Source organism: Mustela nigripes, chromosome 1, assembly GCF_022355385.1.
Source record: "Mustela nigripes isolate SB6536 chromosome 1, MUSNIG.SB6536, whole genome shotgun sequence".
NCBI classification, from domain to species: Eukaryota; Metazoa; Chordata; class Mammalia; order Carnivora; family Mustelidae; genus Mustela; species Mustela nigripes.
Window position 1 is genome coordinate 6,272,864 of NC_081557.1, and position 21,286 is coordinate 6,294,149.

The following is a 21,286-nucleotide window of genomic DNA, read 5'->3' on the forward strand; positions in this document are numbered from 1 at the left end:
TCCCCTGCTCCTGCCCTCACTCTCTCTCTCAAATAAATAAACAAAATCTTTAAAAAATAAAATAATAAAATAACTTAAAATAATATCTAGAAAATCCCCCCAAACACAGAATATTTAAAATATTTTAAAGATAGGGGCGCCTGGGTGCCTCAGTCGTTAAGCATTCGCCTTCGGCCCAGGTCATGATCCCATGGTCCTGGTATTGAGTCCCGCATCGGGCTCCCTGCTCAGTGGGAAGCCTGCTTCCCCCCTCCCACTCCCTCTGCTTGTGTTCCCTCTCTCCCTGTGTTCTCTCTCTGTCAAATAAATAAATGAAATCTTTAAACAAAAAAATTTTTAAATATAAAATATGTTATAGTTATGCAGAGCAGGTTAAAAAAAAAAAAAGAAAAAAGGAATCCTGCGGGTGCTATGGGACCGCGTCACATGAGGAATTCAACCTTGGTTAGGGACTCACTGAAGGCCTCCTGAGGAAGCGGTGGAGAAACGGAGACCTGCAGAATGCTAGAGGCTTGGCCGGGTTGGGGTGGGGTGGGGGGAGGAGGGGCATCTCGGGCCCAGGGAACAGCCTGTGTGAAGGCAAGAGGCTCCGTTCAGCAGCAAGTTTGGGGCACATCGCGTAAGTGGGTAGAGCCTAGGCAGGCAGCCTACCTCTGGAAGGACCTGGAATGCCATGTTAAAGGTTCTGGCCCGTTTCAAAGGGCAGACTAACAAGGCAGTGAACTGAGCGAGGAGTGCGAGGTGGGAAGGACTAACAGGCACTCGAGACTGACTACTTGGGTTCAAATCCTGGCTGCACCATTTCCTCACTGCGTGGCTTTGAGCAAGTTGCTTAATTTCCCCTGGGCCTCCATTCTCTAATCTGAAAACTGGGTATAACATTATTAGCGATCTCTACAGGATGGTTGTGAGGATTAATACATTACTTTAAACAGTTCGTAAGAGCTTGATGAGTGTGAGCCTAGTGTTATCCTCATGGCCCTACGAACCCCACAATCAACCTAAAAGAACAGCAGGCTCCTTTCCAGGCCTCCTGCATAGAATTCAAAAGGTGCCAGTGCTCAGAAGGGTCCAAGTCTGAGAGCGAAATGGTCAGAATATTAAAAGAGTTCTTCAGGCTGCCGGGGTGGGAAATGGAGAGGAAGGAGCCTGGCTGGAGGCTGTGGAGAGTGTCCAGGAGAGGATGGGGCCAGATCCAAGGGAAAGAAATGTCGAAGTGAACTAAGATGTCACCTCCAGGTGGGGGGAGGCTAGAACTCTTACCCACTGCTGGTGGCAGGTAAAATGGTCCAACCATTCTGGAAGGACTGTTGGAGAAAATCAAAGGCAAATGTCCATGTACCCTGTGACCCAATAATTCCACCCCTGGGCACTTATCCTGGAGAACAGAGTGTGATCGGCCACCAAAGGACACATCCATTTATATGAAGAACAGGCAAAAGTCATCGATGATGCTAGAAGTCAGAAGAGCGGTACCCATGGGTGGGGAGTGGAGACTGAGGGGGATGGGGTGGGGACAAGGAGCTTGGAAGCTGCTAGAAATGTCCTCTATCGTAATGAGGGCAGTAGCTGCACGGGGTTGCATGCATGAGCTGAACATATTGGATAAGCACACTTCACTAGATGTGTATCAAACCTCATTTCAGCCAGGAACCTAAATATAAGAACAGAATTATAAAACAATTAGAAGAAAACATAGGGGTAGATGTTCAAATTTGGCAGTGGATTCATAGCTCTGACCCTGGAAGAATGAGCAACAAAAGAAAAAACAATTGGATTTCATAAAAAATTTAAAAACTTTTGTGCAGGAGCACCTGGGTGGCTCAGTGAGTTAAAGCCTCTGCCTTCAGCTCAGGTCATGGTCTCAGGGTCCTGGGATCGAGCCCCGCATCAGGCTCCCTGCTCATCAGGGAGCCTGCTTCCTCCTCTCTCCCTGCCTGCCTCTCTGCCTACTTGTGATCTCTGTCTATCAAATAAATAAATAAAATCTTTAAAAAGAAAAACTTTTGTGCATTAAAAGACATTATGAAAAATGTGAAAAGACAACCTACAGACTGGGAGAAAATAGCTACAGATAATATTTTCGGTAAGGGTTTGCTAGCCAGAATAGAGGAAGAACTCTTATAATGCAACAACCACACACACACAAAACCCCACCAACTAGGGGTGTCTGGCTGGCTCAGTCTGTAGAACATGGGATTCTTCATCTCGGGGTTATGAGTTTGAGCCCCACATTGGGCATGGAGCCAACTTAAAAAAAATAGAAATGGACAAAGGATTCAAATAGACATTTGTTCCTAAAATATATATAAATAGCAAAAAAGCACATGAAAAAATATTCATCATTAAGGGACATGATCTGTTATTAAGGAAATGCAAATTAAAACACAAGATACCAGGAGTGCCTGGGTGGCTCATTTAGCTTCTGCCTTTGGCTCAGGTCATGATCCTTGTCCTGGGATCGGGCACCGCATCAGGCTCTCTGCTCAGTGGGGAGTCTGCTTCCCTCTCTCACTCTGCCTGCCTCTCTGCCTACTTGTGATCTCTGTTTGTTAAATAAATAAATAAAATCTTAAAAAAAAAAAAAACAAGATACCATGTCACACCCTCTAGGATGTCTTTCATTTCAAAAACGGAAATAATAAATGTTGGCAAGGATGTGGGGAAATTAGAAGCTTCTTATACCCGCCAGTATGAATGTAAAATGGTCCAACCACTTTGTAAAACAGTCTGGCAGTTTTTCACAAGGTGAAACAGAGAATTACCATATGAGCCAGCAGTTCTACTCTTAGGTACATTCCCAAGATCAATGAGACATCTGTCCACACAAAAACTTGTACACAAATGTCTATAGCACCATTAGTCATAATATCCCAAAAGGAGAAACATTCAAATATCCATCAACTTATGAATAAATAAATAGTGGTATATCCATACAATAGAATATTATTCAGCAATAAAAAAAAGAACAGAGTATTGACACATACTACAACATAAATGAGCCTGGAAAACACTATGCTAAGTGAAAGAAACCGGATGCAGAAGGTCACATATTGTATGATTCCATTTATATGAGATGTACAAAATAGGCAAATCCACAGAGACAGAAAGAGGATTTGTGGTTCCCAGGAGATGGGGATTGGGAGTGATTTTTTTTTTTAAGGATTTCATTTATTTATTTATTTATTTATTTATTTATTTATTTAACGAAGAGGGAGATCACAAGGAAGCAGAGAGGTAGGCAGAGAGAGAGAAGGGGAGGCAGGCTCCTCACTGAGCAGAGAGCCAGATGCAGGGTTCGATCCCAGTCCTTGAGACCATGACCTGAGCTGAAGGCAGAGGCTCAACCCACTGAGCCACCCAGACACCCTGGGACTGATTTCTTTAGGGGGATGGGATGGTTTTTAGAATAATAAAAAAGTTTTGAAAACTAGGGAGAAGTGGTGGTTGCACAACACTGTGAGTGCACAGAATTCTATTGAAGTCTACGCTCAAAATGGTTAATTGTATGTTATGTAAATTTCAACCCTGTTTATAAAATAAATAAACTTCGCTTTAAAAAGTGAATGGAGGGGCACCTGGGTGGCTCAGTGGGTTAAGCATCTGCCCTCAGCTCAGGTCATGATCCCAGGGTCCTGGGATCGCGTCCCACATCGGGCTCCTGCTTAGAGAGGAGCCCGTTTCTCCCTCTCCCTCTATCCCCCTCCCTGCTTGTTTTCTCTCTCTCTCTCTCTCTTTGAAATAAATAAAACCTTGAAGAAAAAAAAGTGAATGGAGGGGTGCCTGGGTGACAGTAGGTTAAGTGTCCGACTCTTGATTTCAGTTCAGGTCATGATCTCAGGGTCCTGGGATTGAGCCTGAGCCGGGCTCCAGGCTCAGTGGGAAGTCAGCTGGAGGATTTCTCTCCCCCCCCCCCACAATCTCTCTTCCTCCCCCTCCAATAAATAAACACATCTTTAAAAAAATAATAAGTGAGTGGAAAATGAAACACATAAACATCCCCTCCTACAGCCTGGGGGCACTGACAGAGCTTGCTGGGTGCCAAGCACACTCATCCGTTACCTCCTTTTCCTCCCTGCAACCCCAAGAGATGGGCATTCTCTGGGGCTCAGAGAAGGAGGTGACTGAGCCAGGCTCACACAGGGTGCCAGGGGTCAGTGCCCTGGTGTCTCAGACCTCCGGGCCCCCAGACTCCTGCAATCACAGTGGCCCCTTGGGAATCACGCCTGGCCTCCCTGGGTGGGAGCTGGTGAGGTCAGGGGCCAGGAACGTTACTGCAGCCACGAAGCAGGAGTTAATGACTGAGGAGCTTGGAATGTGCTGCCTCTGAAAGGACCTCCTTGTGGCTCCACCAACGGTTAGAGCAAGAAGGGACTTTCAGAAAACCATGTAATCACACACACACACACACACACACACACACTGATTTGAGATCGGAGGCCTTGCTCTGTCCCTGCCCCCAGGATGCTGGGCAAGTGGGACAGGGTGACCCATCCAACCTGGGCTCAGCCAAAGAGTTCAAACATCAGTTAGTGTGTGTGTGTGTGTGTGCTGCGTGATTGCCTTAGCCTGTGATCAGAACCCCAAGGGCTCCCGCTTCTGGAACTTTGTATTAACACGTGTATTTGTTTTTGCTCTTCATCAAGTTCTTGCTATATGCAGGGCTAAACATGTGATATTATTTTATTTCTATTCTTGAACAACCCTGAGATGTAGTCATCATTATATTTCCATTTTACAGAGGCTCTGAGAGATGGTGTGTCTCATCGAGGTCATATAGCTGGTGAGCAGCCAAACCAGAATTCAAACTCCAGAACCTGGAACTGTCTGATTCCAGCAGGCATGTTCTTTTCCACGGATCACACTGGCTCAAATCTCTCTCTCTCTCTCTCTCTCTCTCTCTCTCTCTCCCTCTGTCTCTCTCACCTCTATATTTCTCAGCCTGGTAAACCGCTGTTAGCTTCTTTTCTTTTTAGAGAAAGACAAGCCTCGAGTAGAACAAGGGTAAGGGAGAGGCACCGAGCTGGGAACCACCTTCTGAGTGCACAGCACGTTACAGCTTACAAAGCACTTTCACATTTATGATCTCATTTGATCCTATAGCAACCCCATGAGGTCAGCAGGAGGCTCAATTATTCCCACTGGGACTGGGACTCAAAGGGAAGGTGACCCACCCAGGGTCATAGAGACAGAAAATGGTAGCTCTGGGACTGGAAGCCCAGGGCCAAGCTGGCTTTATATCTCTGCAGTCAAATGCTCTACCGCTGAGCTATACCACCTGGCTTTGTGTCTCTGAGCCCTGAGTGCACCCACAGACCCGTGGCCTCAGTCCCCAAGGAAGGGCAGCCCAGGACCCTGTTTTTCCCCCAAACTCTTCCTTCCTTGATGACAATACTGGAGCTGGCCAAACGGAGGTAGCCGTGGAAAGCAGGAGAGCCCAGCTCTCTCTCTGTAGTTGTGGGACACCGGCAGCCCCTTACTCCCGCTGGGCCTTAGTTCTCCCATCTGTAGAATGGGAAGAAGCCCAGAAGCTTTGGGGTGGTCCTCTCAGCACTGACATTCTGCACTGGTAAAAAAAAAAAAAAAAAAAAAAAAAAGCGTGTGGGAGGACTTGGAGAAATCTTGCCTGAGCGTGGGTTTGGAGCTCCCACGGCCCTGATTTGGCAACCTGCTTCAGCCCCTTGCTTTGTGACATTAGGCACTTCTTCTCAACATACCTCAGCCTTAGTTCCCCCATCTGTAAAATGGGGAGGACCATGGTACCAACTCCCCACGGTGTTGGCTTTAGTTGTTGAAATTTGGCACATCTCCAAATAAGGCTGGTGACCACAGAGCCCCAAGGAGCGGTGACAGTATTTAAAGAAGATGGCATTTAACAGAGCATAGGACAAATGCGTCCCATGGCCGACTCCGCAGTCTCTTAACCGCTTATGCAGGATCTGAATCAAAACTTGTTATAACTTCTGAAATTATCCCAGGAGTAGCACAATCGAGTCACCTTGTATTTGTGGGTAGTCCAAACCATTAACTTGTCCATCGTAAACGTTTAAAATAGACCACCCTTCGGTAACCCTGGTTTATCATTTACCCACTTTTTAGTATACCTAAACCTTAAAACAATGCCAGCAGGTGTGAAGCCTTGGACGGCAGTTAAGTACGACGTAAGCACCCCGTAAATAAAATAATAACCAGCACAATCACATTTATAATCCACTTTACTGTTTGCAGGCCCCTTTCTCATTCATCATTCCAACCTCCCACCCGCCACAAGGTGTGAGTCTTTCGTGCCCTCTGACGAATGCCAACACTAAGGCCGGATCCGGCGATGAGTGGGCTCCGCGCCTGCGCATGGGAAGGCCGGTCCAAAGCCTGGGCTCGCGGGCGGGGTGCGGCGCCCAGCCGCTCACAGGTGCGTAAATCCGCGGGGGAATCCTCGGCTCCACCTGGGCGCGGCGAGGAAATTGCACCATGTATGGGCAACTACGTCAGAAGGGGCTGACCCGCCGCTGTCCTGGGGGACTCCAGGTCCGTCCCTTTCCCCACGACAAGGCGGTCACTGGACTGTAGGAGGCGTAGACAAATTCAGTGCGGATTGGCAAAAGGCGGAGCGTCTGGGGAGGTGGAGCCCTGAGGTGTCCAGCGCCGTTGAAAATCGCCCGCTCCCCCCTCCCAATCGAAGTGGTTCAGCCCGAGAACTTTTCATTCATTAAAAGAAAAGACTCCGCGAGGAGCAAGTGAGTCAGAACCGAAGCCGGCGACGCGGACCCCACGAAGCAGCCAGCCAGGGCATGTTCCGAGACTTCGGGGAACCCGGACCGAGCTCCGGGGCCGGCGGTGCGTACGGCGGCCCGGCGCAGCCCCCCACTTCAGGCCAGCAGGTGAGAGGGACCCGACGCCTGGGGTTCCCGGGTGGACAGCGCCTGGGACACTGCGGTCGACTCCGCACACTCTGGGACTGGGGCCGCGAACAGGAGTGGGGACAGGATCTGGGCCGTGGCCGTGGCCGCGGATTCTCCCGCGTCTAGAGGCACGTTTCCCCCACAGCCCAGGGGAACGCGCGCGGCAGGCGCGACAAAGATCTGCGAACGTCCCCTCTGTCTTGCCCCCTTTCCCTTCGCTGTCTACTGTCTATCTGTCCTGTTGTCTCTGTTACCTTCTTTCTTTCCTCCCGTCCACGACTGATTTCTTCGTCCTGTCCGCGTCAGAAAGGCGCCCCTTAGTCCGGGATTAGTCCCAGCTCGGACAGGAGCAGAGGATCTGATCCATCGCGGACTAAATCCCCCGGGATCCGGAGTCTGAGCTGACGCCGATAAGTCCCCACACAGGAGGGGGGCGACATCCAGCGGCAGGCTACCTCCGACAGACCGGGAATCCTCGACACTGTCTGTGACCTTCTCTGTGCCCGTTTGTCTGTCTGTACCCTGTCGCCAAGTCCCCGTTCCTTTCTCGGAGCAGTGGAGCCTGCTGGACTCCGGGAGACTGGTTCTCCGCCTCTAATTTACAGGCTGGGGCCGGAGGAGGCTGCGAGATGCCGGGAAGTGCGCGGGGTGTTGCAGCAGGCAGCTCCCGCGTCTCCCGACTGTCGGCACCAAACGGCGCCCCGCTGCAGGCTGGGGGGACTTGGGTGGCTGCAGGTGCCCACTTCCTGTCGAGGGGCAGCGCGCACGTGTCGTTAGGGGAGGGAAGGAGCGGCGTCCGTTCCGCCGAGTCACAGCGGCCGAGTCACGGTGGCTGACTCACCCGGGGCGCCCCTCCCTTCCTGGCCCGCAGCAGCCCGGGGCCCGACTACTCGGGAGCGGGAGATGCCGCGGGCAGTGCCTCAGTCCCGGAACTGGGGTCACCGGGCCACTAGGCCCGCAGCGCTGGGCAGGGGACACCGCTGTCTGGACTTGCCTGGGCTTGTGGCGAGCTTCCCGAAGGCCTGGGCGCCAAGGCCCAGCCCCAAGTCCTCCCCAAAACTGAATCCCCATCTCAACCCTTTTCTCGGATTTCTGGCTGAAGGAAAATCTTGGCAGGTAATACACGGAACGCTTACAGTGCAGCCCGTATGGTTCGGGGAGGTTTCATTGAATCTAAGAATTCACTGAGTTGAGAGCCCACCATTATTTTGTGCCAGTAAATTTTTCTAAAGCTGCCAAGTGAACTGTGATTTCAGAGCTACTAAAGGGCATCTCTTCGCATCAATGAGATGCCATAATCCTCACCTACAACCATATTAAAAACAAGGATGGAGGTTAAATAGCTTGTCCTGAGTCACGGCCAGTAAGGGGCTGAGCTAAGAGTTAACTGGGACAGCCTCAGCCCAGGCCAGTGGCTCTTGCCCACCACAGCCCCATGCACTGGGCACCGGCCACTTCCCAGGCCCTGTCACGCCCATTCTCTCGCCCAGCCAGCCTTGGAGATAGGAGCCAGAATTCTCCTCTTTGTACAGATGGGATTCAGGCAGAATACAGGAGTACGTCTGGGCCCAAACTCCACTTCCCACTTACTGGCTATGTGTCTGTGGACAACTGTCTTCCTGTCTGAAAATGAAGACACTGTTGTGCAAATTAGATGAGTCAGTAATTTGTCAAGTGGTTGGGATGGTGCCTGGAATCCATACTTTGTAAGTATTGGTTCTGATAGGGGAATGAAAGCACAGCAAGGTTATGAGACTTGCCCGAAGTCACACAGCTCGTAAGCAGAGACTGGTCACCAAGTCAGTCTCTCTGTCAGGCTGTGCTCTTTCCGGTCTCTCAGAACCAACAGCTGCACTGAGGGTGGACGGCGGTGTGGTTTCTGCCCAGCAGCGGCACCTCACTCTACACAGACCTCATCCCTGGCTTTCCGTGTCGCATCCCTCAGAAGTTCCACCTCGTGCCAAGTGTCCATGCTGTGAGTGGCAGCCAGGAGCTGCAGTGGATGGTGCAGCCTCACTTCCTCGGACCCAGCAGCTACCCCAGGCCTCTGGCCTACCCCCCGTACAGCCCCCCACAGCCCCGGCCAGGAGTCATCCGGGCCCTAGGGCCACCTCCAGGGGTGCGACGCCGGCCCTGTGAACAGGTACGTAGCAGAGGCATTGCGCTGGTGCAGATGCCCACAGGGGTGCTGAGGGGCAGAGGACAAGTTCTCGGCCGAAGGCACATGGGCTTAGAAAGGGGGGAGGTGGGGAGGTAAGGCCATTGGTGACTCCTGGTCAAGGCAGAAAGTAATAGGAGCCCCTGCGGTGATCCAGAGGGCAAAGAGGTCACTTCTAGATCAAGGAAAGCTTTCTGGAGCCTAGAAGGATGGGGAGGATTTGCATAGATAGAGATGAAGGAAAAGACATTCCGGGTAGAGAGGTTGGCAGAGCAAGAACAGGGATGAAGATGAGAATGTAAGGTGCACACGTGGAGCAACAGATGGAGAAGTGGGTGGACGGGAGAGGGTTCTCTACCCGCTGACATGGACGGGGATGGTGAGCACATGCCGTCTATGGAGCTGGGAGAGAACAGAAAGGGGAGGGTTCCCTGCAGCTACTCTCTGGGTCTAAGTCTCTCTGTCCCATTTAATCTTTGCAAAAAGCCTCTGGGGAATGCACTCTGGTTTTCTCCATTTTACAGCTGGGAAATGAAGGCACACAGAGGTCGTCACTTGTCCAGATCATGCAAGTAGTGAGCAATGAGACAGGTCTTTCCAACTAGAAAGTGAGATCCTAACCATCAAGCCACACTGTCTCATCCAGAGCTAACAGGCTCGAAGCAGAGTGAGCTGGGGACTCTTGGCTCCCCAACCAAGGCTCCTGCCTTCACAGTGCTAAAAAAATAAAATAAAATACAGTTCCTTGCCAAAATAAATAAGAGATAGAGGGAGCGGCGGCTCCTCCTTCATTTTGGTACATGAGACTGTAGTGGAGTGAGGCTTGCACATTAAGGAGCTTGACCTGAGTTCAGGTTCTTGCAAAGATGTGCAGTTAAGACAGACCTTTTTGACCAACTGAAGAGGGCCACGCTGTGAGCCCAAGGCAGGCTCCTGGACTTCTTCAGCCCTGTGCTTATGGGGCTCTTATTTTCTGGGACTCCTAGACTGGGGCTGTGAGCTCTAAGTGGGGTTCTTTTGGGGGAGGTGGTCTCCATCACCTGCCCTCTCAATGTGGAACAGAGTGAGTGGGTTTTAATTTCTGCTCTGGGACCATAAACGAGTTATTCATCCTCTCCAGGCTTCAGTTCCTTACATGGGAAGTTTGGTTAAGAATCTGTGTAAAGCTCTACACCAGCATGTAATAGGTTCCTAATAAAAGACATCTTACTCAGCGGCAACACTCATCAACCTCTCCTAGTGCTCACAGCCTCTGGGGAAGAGGACACTTGGTTATCAAGAGACTGAAAAGAATGAGGGTCCTTTGAAAAAGAGCGGCTGGGCCCCAGGGGTTCAGAGTAAGAAAGGCCACTTCTGGGTGGGAAATGAGAGAGAAACCTTCTTGGAAGAGCGGAGGTATCTCAGTTGAGTCCTGAGAGATGGAGAGGGGTAAAGGTTTGTGGAGTGTGTGGGTGTTGGGGAGGGGGGGCATTCTGAGAGTAATCAGACGAGGCAAAAATCTGATTAATTCAATCTCACTAAAGCGCGAGTGCGGGGAACCTGTCCCGGTGCTGTGTGGTCCCTGAAGCGCGGTGGGAGAGGGGGGGCTGCACTGCCATACCGTCGCCCAGGGTCCTAGCCCTGGGCCACCCCACAAGGCGAGTGCCGGGCGACCAGTGGCCCAGGGTCTACCTCACTACTCCCTCTACCCATCCAGATCAGCCCGGAGGAGGAGGAGCGCCGTCGAGTGAGGCGCGAGCGCAATAAGCTGGCGGCAGCCAAGTGCAGGAATCGGAGGAAGGAACTGACCGACTTCCTGCAGGCGGTGAGCACCGGCCGGCGCGGAGGGTGTCCAGGCCCCGGTCTACCGAAGCTCAGAGGGGCGTGGCTCCCCAGAGCCTGAGGGGTCCCAGAGGGCACCAGGATATGAAGGCCCCTTCCCCCAGGCTCCCGTCGGAGCACTCCTTCGCAGAAAACGATGAGGGAAAAGCGATTAAAAATTAGTTACAGCCCATCTCACTCCCATCAGAGGGAGAGGAGGGTTAAAGCTTCGGCAGACAACCTCCTTCTAAGATGCTCCCGGGCCTGATGGGAGCCGAGCCCATTTTTCTCCCAAGGGCTCATGGGAGTTGTAGTCCAGACTCACTGGAGACCCACCCCCTCCCCCAATTACCACCACCTCCCGAGGCTACGCCATATTCAGCCCTTATCTTCTAATTCCACTCCTAACCCTCCGCAGGAGACCGATAAACTGGAGGACGAGAAGTCCGGTCTGCAGCGAGAGATTGAGGAGCTGCAGAAGCAGAAGGAGCGCCTGGAGCTGGTGCTCGAAGCCCACCGCCCTATCTGCAAAATCCCGGAAGGGGCCACGGAGTGCGACACTGGCGGCGCGGGCGGTACCGGCGGCACCAGCAGCCCCCCAGCACCTTCCCGCCCTGTACCTTGTATCTCTCTTTCCTCGGGGCCCGTGCTTGAACCCGAAGCATTGCACACCCCCACGCTCATGACCACACCCTCCCTGACTCCTTTCACCCCTAGTCCGGTCTTCACCTACCCCAGCACCCCTGAGCCCTGCGCCTCAGCCCATCGCAGGAGTAGCAGCAGCAGCGGGGACCCATCCTCTGACCCTCTGGGCTCCCCCACCCTCCTTGCCTTATGAGGCACCCCAGCCCCCTACTGGCGGGTGCCACTCTAGCCAATGTCTCCCCACCCACTGGTCCAGCTGGTCTGGACTGTATCCCATGCCCATCCCAGCAGGCTCTTCTCCATCCCTCCAGATGACACTGGGCATATTCCAGGTCCTCGGAGAGTCAGCTTGGGGCCACCAAAGCTACCCACTGTTTTTCCAGAGCTGGCTTCTCTAGCAGAATTTGCACTAAATCGGAAACAAAATATTTCCCATTTGTACGAGGGAACTCCTGGCAACCAAAAAGGACTTTGTAGAGCCCTCGAGGTCCTCTAGAGCCCCCAAGCCCTTCCAGACAACACCTACAGTCTTCATCGCCCTCTTCCTCTAGTCCACCCAATCCTGCTCTTGACAGGTGATACTCTACCAGCCTAGAACACTAAAGAACTCATCCAGCCCCACACTGCCAGCAGCATCAAGTGATCGAACCAGGGCATTCTGCTGGCCCCTCCTGAATGGCAGGAGAGTGCCAGAGTCTTCTGTGATGAGCCAACCTGCAGCCCCCCAGCTCGGAGAAGACTTCAGCTCCAGGGAATCCAAGCCTCCACAAGGAAGGCAGCTGCTATTTATTTTCCTACATAGAGTATTTTTATACAAACCTACCAAAATGGAATAAAAGGCTTGAAGTTCTGGCCTGGTCTCATTGAACCCAGAGGAATCAGAAGCCCTAGGCTCCAGTCTCACCTCTACGGACTTACTGAACGAGTTTGGACAAATTATTTGATATTTGATATTTCTGGACCTAAGTTGTCTTATCTGACGAATGAGATTACATCTGCGCTGCCTCATCTCCAGGACTGAGGGGAGAAAGAGAGTGCTGTTGGGCGCAAGCCAAAAGGATTATCTTCTTCCTCCTGGGAGGCCCACAGCGCTCCTGCGCGGACCATAGGAGGGCGCTGTTACGCCCCTTCCAGCCTCGGGGGAGGCTGCAGACTGGGTTCTAGGCCCCCAACACCTGCTTCCTGCCCCATTGTCTTGGACAGGAAGGAGCCGGGAAGGGAGCTGGAGCCACTTCAGGGGCCGGATCACGGCCTGTCCCGAGGCCTAATGGGGGAAGCCAGGGGCTCACCACGGTCCCACACCCCGCCCCAGGCTTGAGGTCTTGGGGTAGTCAGCCGCCTTAGTTCTGCAGCCCCTCCAGATGGCAATGGTACCCTGTCTCAACGTCCCCGCCCTCGTTCCCACCCCGGCGAGTCCCAAACAGACGCTGCCCAGGCCACGGGCTCTGCTTCCGTTCCAGTTTATTAGCCCCCACCCCGCCCCCAGCAAGTCCCTCCGCTCCAGCCTCCAGTTCCCCTGCTGCCCCACCAGCGAAAGCGAGGGGCCCTCCTTAGTGCCAGAGTTTCCAAATCCATGCCAGCGGCCCCTCGTACGCAGGCGGCACGGCGTCCAGGTCCCGAGGTCCACCGCAGTCCCGGCGCTTGGGAAGCAGTCTGGTCGGGCGTCGACGTGAAGGAAGCTGAGCGCTCAGTCATCTGGGGAGCAGGCGAGGGGCAACTGGTCGGGACTGCCCACGCTGCCGGTGCTGGAGCTTCCATCGCCCAGGTCGCGGGGCCCGCAGGGAGGCAAGGCAAGCTCGGGTGTCGGCCCGGCGCCTGAGCCCCCAGCGCCGCCGGGGCCGCCTCGGGGGCCCCACTCCTCGCCGAGAGCCAGGCAGAGCTCCTTAAGCGCCAGGTTCTCCCGCAGCAGCTCCTCCTGGCGGCCCTCCAGCTCGGCCAGCTTCTGCCAACAACCGCCCAAGTCCTCGCGCACAGCTCGGGATGCTTGGGTCCCGAAGAGCTGCCACTGGCGTGCGGCGCGCCGCCCGCGCTGGCGCTCGGAGTCCAGGAAGCAGCAGAGGTCGCGCAGCTCACGGTTCTCGGCTTGTAAGCGCCGGTTGAGCTGCTTGAGCTCGCGGATCTCGCCCAGGTGACCCTGGAGCTGCCGATTCACCTCCTGCATGAGGCGGCCGCGCTGCACCAGAGCCGCCAGACGCGCCGCCTCCTCCCGCCGCAGGCGCCGCACCAGCTCTTCCTTGCCCAGCGCCGCCATCTCCTCGTCCGTCAGCTCCTCCAGGCCGCCCGCCTCGGCCTCCATGGCTGCTCAGGCCTCTGGAGCATCGCCTGCCCGCCGCCGCGGCCCAGGAGCCCACGTCGAGCTCTGCGCTCTCGCGGTTGAGCTCCGGCTCCGCGGGCGGCAGGCAGCGCCTGTGTAGCGTAGGCTGCAGCAGCCGCCCGGGGGTGGGCACGCGGCGGGGCGCGCGCCGGGGCGGGGCCGTGTGACGTTAAGGAAGGACAGCCAATCCACGGAAGGCTCCCCGGAAAGGGGCGGGATTTAAGCGCAGAATACAGAGAAAGGGAGCTCCCCTTCCCCGCCCACTCCAGACCGCGGAGTTACAGACCCCCTTGCGCCGGGGGTCTGAGCGCCACTACCCTCCGCGAACCCCAAACTAGGCGCTTGGTACTTCCCAGTTCAAACTGCCTCGAGCTCTCGCCTAGGCCTCTCAGCTCCTGAGAACCAAGACTCCGACGTCGGCCACAGACTCATGCCCACTCCCCGACGGAACCCAGACGGTTCTCGTTACCAACTTTCCTAACTTAGTTCATACTGGAGATTCTCGGCTCAATGAACATCGCTCCCAGCCTTTCGGAACTCTGAGCCCAAACGTGCCTGACTCATCATCAGCCTACACGCTGTTGGAACGTTTCCTGCCCTGGGGGGAGGTGCATATAGGGATTCATTTATTCAATAAACTTTTATTGTGTGCAAAGCCCAGACAGAAATAAACTTGACTAAGATTCTGATCCTGTCCTCAAGGGGTTGTAATTTATTTTTTTTAAGATTTTATTTATTTGAGAAAGGGTGAGAGACAAAGAGAGCATGAGCAGGGGAGGGGGAAAGGGAGAGAGAGAAGCAGACTCCCCGCTAAGCAGGGAGCCTGATCCAGGACTCAATCCCAGGACCTCTGAGATCATGACCTAAGCCGAAGGCAGAGGTTTAACCGACTGAGCCACCCAGGCCCAAATGGGGTCGTAATTTAGTGGGGGAAACAGGCTGTGTAAAACCAGAAGTAAATGGGGAATAGGCATGGTCTGAGGGAGCTCCACCCCCCCAAAAAAGGTTTCCCCAAAGGGGTGGTAATCTGAGGGGCCCCGAAAGACATATAGGGCATTGCCAAATAAAGAGAAAGCTAGTTCAGGGAGCAGGAATAGCATGGTGAAAGATGCTGGGGGCCTAGCTGCTTTAGGGACGTTGAAAGTAGCTGGATGTTTCCGAAAGGTAGCTGTGTGGAGAAAATGCTAAAGGGAGGGAGAGAAGCTAAAAAGGTAGTGGGCTGGAGCGTTGCCACAGGCCAGTAGGATTTTAAGCAGAGGAGTACCATTTTAAAACGTGCATTAAAAAAATTATTCAGGCTGCTCTATGTGGGATGGATTATGGGGAAGAGATGTAGGCAGAGAGACAAGTAAGAACACTGTGTCAATGGGCAAGGTAGAGCTCTGCAGGAGGACTGGGCTGGGACAGTGCCAGTAGGGGTGGAGAGGACAAAACATCCTAGAAATATTCAGGAGGCAAATCAGCAGAACTGAACGTGAAGAATGAGGACTCCGGGAGAAAGTCCAGGGTTCTGGTCTGAGAACTGGGTGAATGTTGGGACTGTCACTGAGATAGGAACGCAGGAAAGAAACAGATTGGAAAGAGGGCTGTCTAGCTTTTGAGGGGCCTGTAGCGTAGACAGCGTAGAAAGAGGAGCATCTAGGCAGTCCTCCTGACGTGGACTCCAGCCAGAGCTCTGAGCTGCAGAGTAAGAGAGGTCATTATTAGTGCGGGGAGGGTGGGGGGAGGAGTTAGGGAGTGAGGGAGTTAAAACCATGGGAGCAGGTGCCCTACGCCCAGATGAGGATCTCAGCCGCAGAATGGAGTGAGGGGCTCCCAGCAAGGGCCCTTGGAGATTAAGTCAAACATATTTTTTGCAGAGAAAAGATTTAGGATAGAGACCTGTGAAACCCCTACATTTAAGATACACATCAAAGTAGGGATGAGAAAGTAGGAGAAAAGCCAGAAAGAAGTGTAGGGGAAGGTTGCCGGCGCAGGGGAGACTGTCCGTCGGCCCCGACTCCCGAAGTCTTCCTGCAGACTGGGCCAGGATGGAAGTGAGGGTTGGTAGGACTACCGGGCCTGGTGGGGGGGGGGGGGGGGGGGGGGGGGGGGGGCGGGGGGACACAAGGAGCCTGGGATTGCCCCTCCCGCTAGGAGGAGGGGCTACTCCTCTTCGCCGCTTCTGCCCCTACCCTCTCTGTCCCGGAAGTGGTCCGTCTCTGGCTCCGGGTGCCCGGAGCCGAATCTCGGCGCTCCCGGAAGTAGCCTGCAGGCGGCGCGCCCGGCCCGGGCCGTGCTCGCTCCGAACGGGGCGCTGCCGCTGCGCCCGGGTCCGGGCGTCGCCATGACCAGCGAGCTGGACATCTTCGTGGGGAACACGACCCTCATCGACGAGGACGTGTATCGCCTCTGGCTGGATGGTTACTCGGGTGTGTGTGGGGCCGTCTGCGGGGCGGGTCAGGAGGAGCGGTTGTTTGGGATGGGAGAGGGGGCGGGGCCAGGACTCGGGTTGTTTGGGGAAGTGGGCAGGGGTGAGGGATGTTTAGTAGGAGTCGGACTTGGGATCCCCCGAGGGCCTGGGGGTTCGCGGAGCGGGGCTTAAAGCTAGCGCCCACTCCCCAGTGAGCGACGCGGTGGCCCTGAGGGTGCGCTCGGGAATCCTGGAGCAGACGGGCGCCACGGCAGCGGTGCTGCAGAGCGACACCATGGACCATTACCGTACTTTCCACATGCTCGAGCGCCTGCTGCACGCACCGCCTAAGCTGTTGCACCAGCTCATCTTCCAGATCCCGCCCTCCCGACAGGCGCTGCTAATCGAGAGGTGGGACGCCAACCTGTCTGACCATATACCCATTTCGCAGGGCGAAACCGAGGCCCGGGTTGGGATGGGACGTAATTACACACGGTCTGAGAAAGTTGTGACTGGGAGGGGCCAAACTTAGGTCCTGCTAGAACCCCCCGTTTCCCTCCTATGTAGAAGTCAGTGGTGTCCTCTGCCTCCACGCAGGTACTATGCTTTTGACGAGGCCTTTGTGCGGGAGGTCCTGGGCAAGAAGCTGTCCAAGGGCACCAAGAAAGACCTGGACGACATCAGCACCAAAACAGGCATCACCCTCAAGAGCTGCCGGAGACAAGTGGGCACTGCATCCCTGTCCCCCAACACAACATCCCCTGTCTTCACTCCAACCCTTTGGTCGTTGCCCCAGCTCCATTCTCCTTTCCTACGTCTGACTGTGGCAGGGGCTTCATACCCAGTCTCTTGTCCCTTGTTTTGCTCTTCCAAAGCATCTCCTACTCCCTGGCGGGAGCTGCTCTCTCAGAAGTTCAGATCCGACCACAGCTTTCCCCTCCTCGTAAACTTTAATTGGCTTTCCCACTCCATCCTGGATAGTAGCCACACCTCTTGGCCTTGACTGTCATGCTCTTCTGTGATCTGGTCTCTTGCCAGCCTTCTCAGCTTATATTTCTCCAGCCCCTGGCTTTCTTTTTGTTCCTGCCACTCCGCTGGAGGGTATACTATTTTTCGTCTCATCTGCCCCCTTGAAATACAAAGCAGAGGGTCAGATTGGACATTCTCCACAAGGCTTTTTGGTGGCCCAGAAGGCAGAAGCAACCTTTCTGGGCCTTTACTATTTTTTCTCTCTGTCTTTTGTGTACTCCTTATGTATAGCTTAGCATTTGCTCTTTTTTTTTTTTTTTTTACTTCCTGGATCTTAGCCAGGAGGGTCAGTTCCAGCATGAGCTCATGAAGGGCTGGAAAGCATGATATAAAATAAGAGGAATTCAGAGGTAAGAGTGAGTAAACATTTATCCAGAGCAAGATGCTTGAATCGATAACAGGTATTAGCAGTTAATAGTTTACTTAAAAATACCACATGCTCGGGCACCTGGGTGGCTTAGGTTAAAGTCTCTGCCTTCGGCTCAGGTCATGATCTGGGGGTCTTGCGATTGAGTCCCGCATCGGGCTCTCTCTCTGCTCGGAAGGGAGCCTGCTTCCTTCCTCTCTCTCTGCCTGCCTCTCTGCCTACTTGTGATCTCTGTCTGTCAAATGGATAAATAAAATCTTTAAAAAAAAAAAAAGAATACTACGCACTAAGTCAGCATCTGTTGACTGGTTAGATGCATAGGTGAGGGAGGGATGTTCAGTAATCGCTTTATCAGATGACCTGCCTCTGACCAGTCCTCCCTCCCTCCTCCCCTAACTGCCCTGCAGTTTGACAACTTTAAACGAGTCTTCAAGGTGGTGGAGGAGATGCGGGGCTCCCTGGTGGACAACATTCAGCAACACTTCCTCCTGTCTGACCGGTTGGCCAGGTGAGGGGCCAGCCAAGAAGCCAGCCATCTCCCCTTCCTGCTCGCTCCTTCCTTGGGCCACGAGGCAGGTCCACCTTCCCCACCCCCACCCACTTGACCCCCTGGCTGTACTGGGCAGTGGCTCTCCTATTCCCCGTCTGTGCTTTGGATCAGACCGGCTCTTTACCAGGGGGCTGTCACATGTAAAGCCTGTGGTGTAGCCCCTGGGGCTTAGGAAGGGCTCGGTAAATGGTAACTGTTATCCTTAGGTCTCCCCCACCCTTAGGAGACCTGGGATGAAACCACCTCTGTACACACACATACAGGGAGGCCCAGAGAGAAGTAGCTTGAAGCACGTCGCATAGTGAGCTGGGACAGAGACAGGCCAGAAATCAGATGCCCCGGCCAATGTCACCGGTGCCAGCTGCTCCTGAAAAAGGAATTTGAAACCCTGACAGGCCCACTCTCCTATCTCTGCAGGGACTACGCTGCCATCGTCTTCTTTGCCAACAACCGCTTCGAGACAGGGAAGAAAAAACTGCAGTATCTGAGCTTTGGCGACTTTGCCTACTGTGCTGAGCTCATGATCCAGAACTGGACCCTCGGAGCCGTGGGTGAGGCCCACACACACCCAGCTGCCCGGACACCTCCCCAACTTCCCAGGGCCTGCGTCCCCACCAGCAGTTTCTCCTGCAGGCCCCGGTTTCCAGCGACCTTTCTTCTTTATGCAGACATTGCTACTCCTAGTCCCGTGTCCCCCCTGCACAGCTCATCTGCAGACAGAGTGCCCGCCACTGATTTGTGGCCTGGGGCAAGTGACTCCGCCCTTCTCACACTTCCTTTTCTGTCTCACGGGGGTGTGCTGAGGGGGCAGGCGTGGAAAGCTTGGGACATCACTGGAGACGTTTTTACCCCTACCCCAATTCCCTTGCTGGCCTTCCCCAGACTCCCAGGTGGATGACATGGACGTGGATCTAGACAAGGAGTTTCTCCAGGACTTGAAGGAGCTCAAAATACTTGTGGCTGACAAGGACCTTCTGGACCTACACAAGAGGTGACCCTGGAGGGTCCTCGGGCCGGGGCGCGAGTGGGGGCCCAGGCATCTCCAGACTTACCCTGTCTCCCTGCAGCCTGGTGTGTACTGCCCTTCGGGGAAAGCTTGGTGTATTCTCTGAGATGGAAGCCAACTTCAAGGTCTGTGGCCCAATCCGGCCTCTGTCCCTTGGATATCTTCAGCCTCACTGCACTGTCCCCAGCTCTGCTCATGCTGGAGATTGAATGGCGGGTAGCCCTGCTCCGCCCCCTACCCACCTTGGGCAGCGGGGAACAAACTGGGGGAGTTGTTGGCTTGAGGGAGGGAGGTAGATTTGGGGAGGGCCCTGGCCCCTCCTCCAGCCTCTGGGCTCAGCCTGCAGCCTCTGGGACAGAAGGCAGAACTTCCAGGCTATCTGCCCCACAGAATCTGTCCCGGGGACTGGTGAATGTGGCTGCCAAGCTGACCCACAATAAGGATGTCCGAGACCTGTTTGTGGACCTCGTGGAGAAGGTGAGCTATCCTGCCTGCTGCCCTCTGATCCCCAGCCTGGCCTGTCCCTGGACTGTACTGATACTAGATTTTTCCTTGGGCCCACAGTTCGTGGAACCCTGCCGTTCTGACCACTGGCCACTGAGTGACGTGCGGCTCTTCTTGAATCAGTATTCGGCGTCCGTCCACTCCCTGGATGGCTTCCGGTGAGAGAGCCCAGGCTTCCTTTCCAGCTTGGCCTGGCTGTAGCCAGCCTCTTGCCAGGGCCTAGCCCTCCTACAGACTCAGGGTTCTGTCTTTTGCCCTCGGGGTGGAAGTCTCTGTGTGGACCACCCCACTTAGAGACTGGGACCTGACCTTGGTCAGGGTCCTGAACCTCTCCACACCTGTTTCCCACCCATAGAATGGGAGGATGATGATAATGAGCGTAAGAACAGTGTGAGGAGGGAGGGAGTGCTTAGGTGTATGAAGCTCTTGGAGCAGCATCCGTGGTTGGGGACTCAGGTGATGGCCACTGTCACTGTTCACGTTGCAGGCACCAGGCCCTTTGGGACCGCTACATGGGCACCCTCCGTGGCTGCCTCCTGCGCCTCTATCATGACTGAGGTTCCCTCCCGCCGCCCTGCCCGAACTGACAATAAAGCTGCCACGACTTTGGAGGAGCCTGTGCACAGGAGTGTGCCTGGGCGCACGCACACCTGTTTCTGAGCATCCCGGTGACTGTGCATAGGGATGCTTGGGACGGGGGGCCCCACAGAGCCTAAGATGTGTCAGAGTGTGGGGTGTCTGTGCTCTGCCAACCCATTTCCCCACCCCAGCTGAGTTCACATGCAAGGGAAGGAGCTCATCTTGGTTTATTCAAGCCATAGCAAGATCAGGAGGATGGGCAAAAGCCTTTGCTGGGGCCAACGAGGAGGCAGCGGGCATGGTGGGAGAGGGCTGAGGCTCGGCGGCACAAGCTCAGCGGGGGCAGGACACTGGGGCCTTCTTCCCCTGTAGGTCCACACGGGCTGTGAGCGGGTACTTGGTGATGCCGCATGTATTACTCCCACGATGCAGCCGGAAATAGCCCTAGGAAGTCAAGGGGACATGGGGCCAGAAGTAGGGGAGAGGCCTGACCCGCCCTGTCGCCTTGGGAAGATCACACTCACCTCCTCACCCCATTCAGCACCCCAGGAGTTCTTCAGAATCCAGTATGGGATTGGGCGGTGAGGATGAGGCCAGAAGTGGCCTCCCTTTGCCCTCCTCCTCTCCGTTGAGTTGGTCTTCCCAAAACCCACAAGCAGGACAGAATGGTTCACAAGGTAGGGGTCACAGGTGGCGGGTGTGGCCTTAATCACACCCTTCTTGTATTGCTGCAAAGGCAGAGGAGCTCAGTCTGGGGCCACCTCCCCTAGGTGCCCCTCCCCCCTTCCTGACCCTCTCCCACCTGCAGTAGCTTCATGTTGATGGTCACGGTGATGGGGCCATGGGTGGCCAGGTAGTTGGCCATCGCTGAGGGGCAGAAGGTGCCATTAGGCCCTGCTTCCCGTGTGCCCCCTGCTCTTGGCTCTTGGTTCTCCCCCACCCCCACCACTCTGTGCCTCCATCTCTGTCTCTAGCCCAGTCTTTTTGCCTCTATCCTGGTCTGTCTGTCCGTCCCTGTCATCCTGCCCCCAGGCCTGCCCACG

General features: G+C 54.6%; 4 protein-coding genes across 4 annotated transcripts in view; 2 read left to right on the forward strand and 2 right to left on the reverse strand.

Annotated features, from left to right (window-relative positions):
* Nucleotides 1–6,442: 6,442 nt before the first annotated feature.
* On the forward strand, nucleotides 6,443–12,151 carry FOSL1 (FOS like 1, AP-1 transcription factor subunit). The gene is made up of 4 exons (XM_059401331.1): nucleotides 6,443–6,878; nucleotides 8,845–9,042; nucleotides 10,754–10,861; nucleotides 11,276–12,151. Exons 1-4 carry the CDS (start codon nucleotides 6,789–6,791, stop codon nucleotides 11,693–11,695), a joined length of 816 nt encoding a protein of 271 aa, XP_059257314.1. The 5' UTR covers nucleotides 6,443–6,788; the 3' UTR covers nucleotides 11,696–12,151.
* Nucleotides 12,152–12,248: 97 nt separating this feature from the next.
* On the reverse strand, nucleotides 12,249–13,945 carry CCDC85B (coiled-coil domain containing 85B). The gene has a single exon (XM_059401344.1). The coding sequence runs from the start codon at nucleotides 13,796–13,798 to the stop codon at nucleotides 13,190–13,192; it is 609 nt and encodes a 202-aa protein (XP_059257327.1). The 5' UTR covers nucleotides 13,799–13,945; the 3' UTR covers nucleotides 12,249–13,189.
* A 2,109-nt stretch (nucleotides 13,946–16,054) lies between these two features.
* Nucleotides 16,055–20,273, forward strand: FIBP (FGF1 intracellular binding protein). The gene is made up of 10 exons (XM_059401368.1): nucleotides 16,055–16,227; nucleotides 16,421–16,619; nucleotides 16,806–16,932; nucleotides 18,012–18,112; nucleotides 18,572–18,705; nucleotides 19,037–19,145; nucleotides 19,222–19,285; nucleotides 19,551–19,637; nucleotides 19,725–19,822; nucleotides 20,152–20,273. Exons 1-10 carry the CDS (start codon nucleotides 16,143–16,145, stop codon nucleotides 20,219–20,221), a joined length of 1,074 nt encoding a protein of 357 aa, XP_059257351.1. The 5' UTR covers nucleotides 16,055–16,142; the 3' UTR covers nucleotides 20,222–20,273.
* A 182-nt stretch (nucleotides 20,274–20,455) lies between these two features.
* CTSW (cathepsin W) overlaps nucleotides 20,456–21,286 on the reverse strand; it is a 4,259-nt gene continuing 3,428 nt past the window's right edge. The window contains exons 8-10 of the mRNA XM_059401358.1: nucleotides 21,046–21,110; nucleotides 20,768–20,971; nucleotides 20,456–20,687 (exon numbers count right to left, since the gene is read on the reverse strand). Coding sequence (XP_059257341.1) covers nucleotides 20,577–20,687; nucleotides 20,768–20,971; nucleotides 21,046–21,110 — 380 coding nt within the window. The 3' untranslated portion in view covers nucleotides 20,456–20,576. The remainder of the gene's footprint in view (nucleotides 20,688–20,767; nucleotides 20,972–21,045; nucleotides 21,111–21,286) is intronic.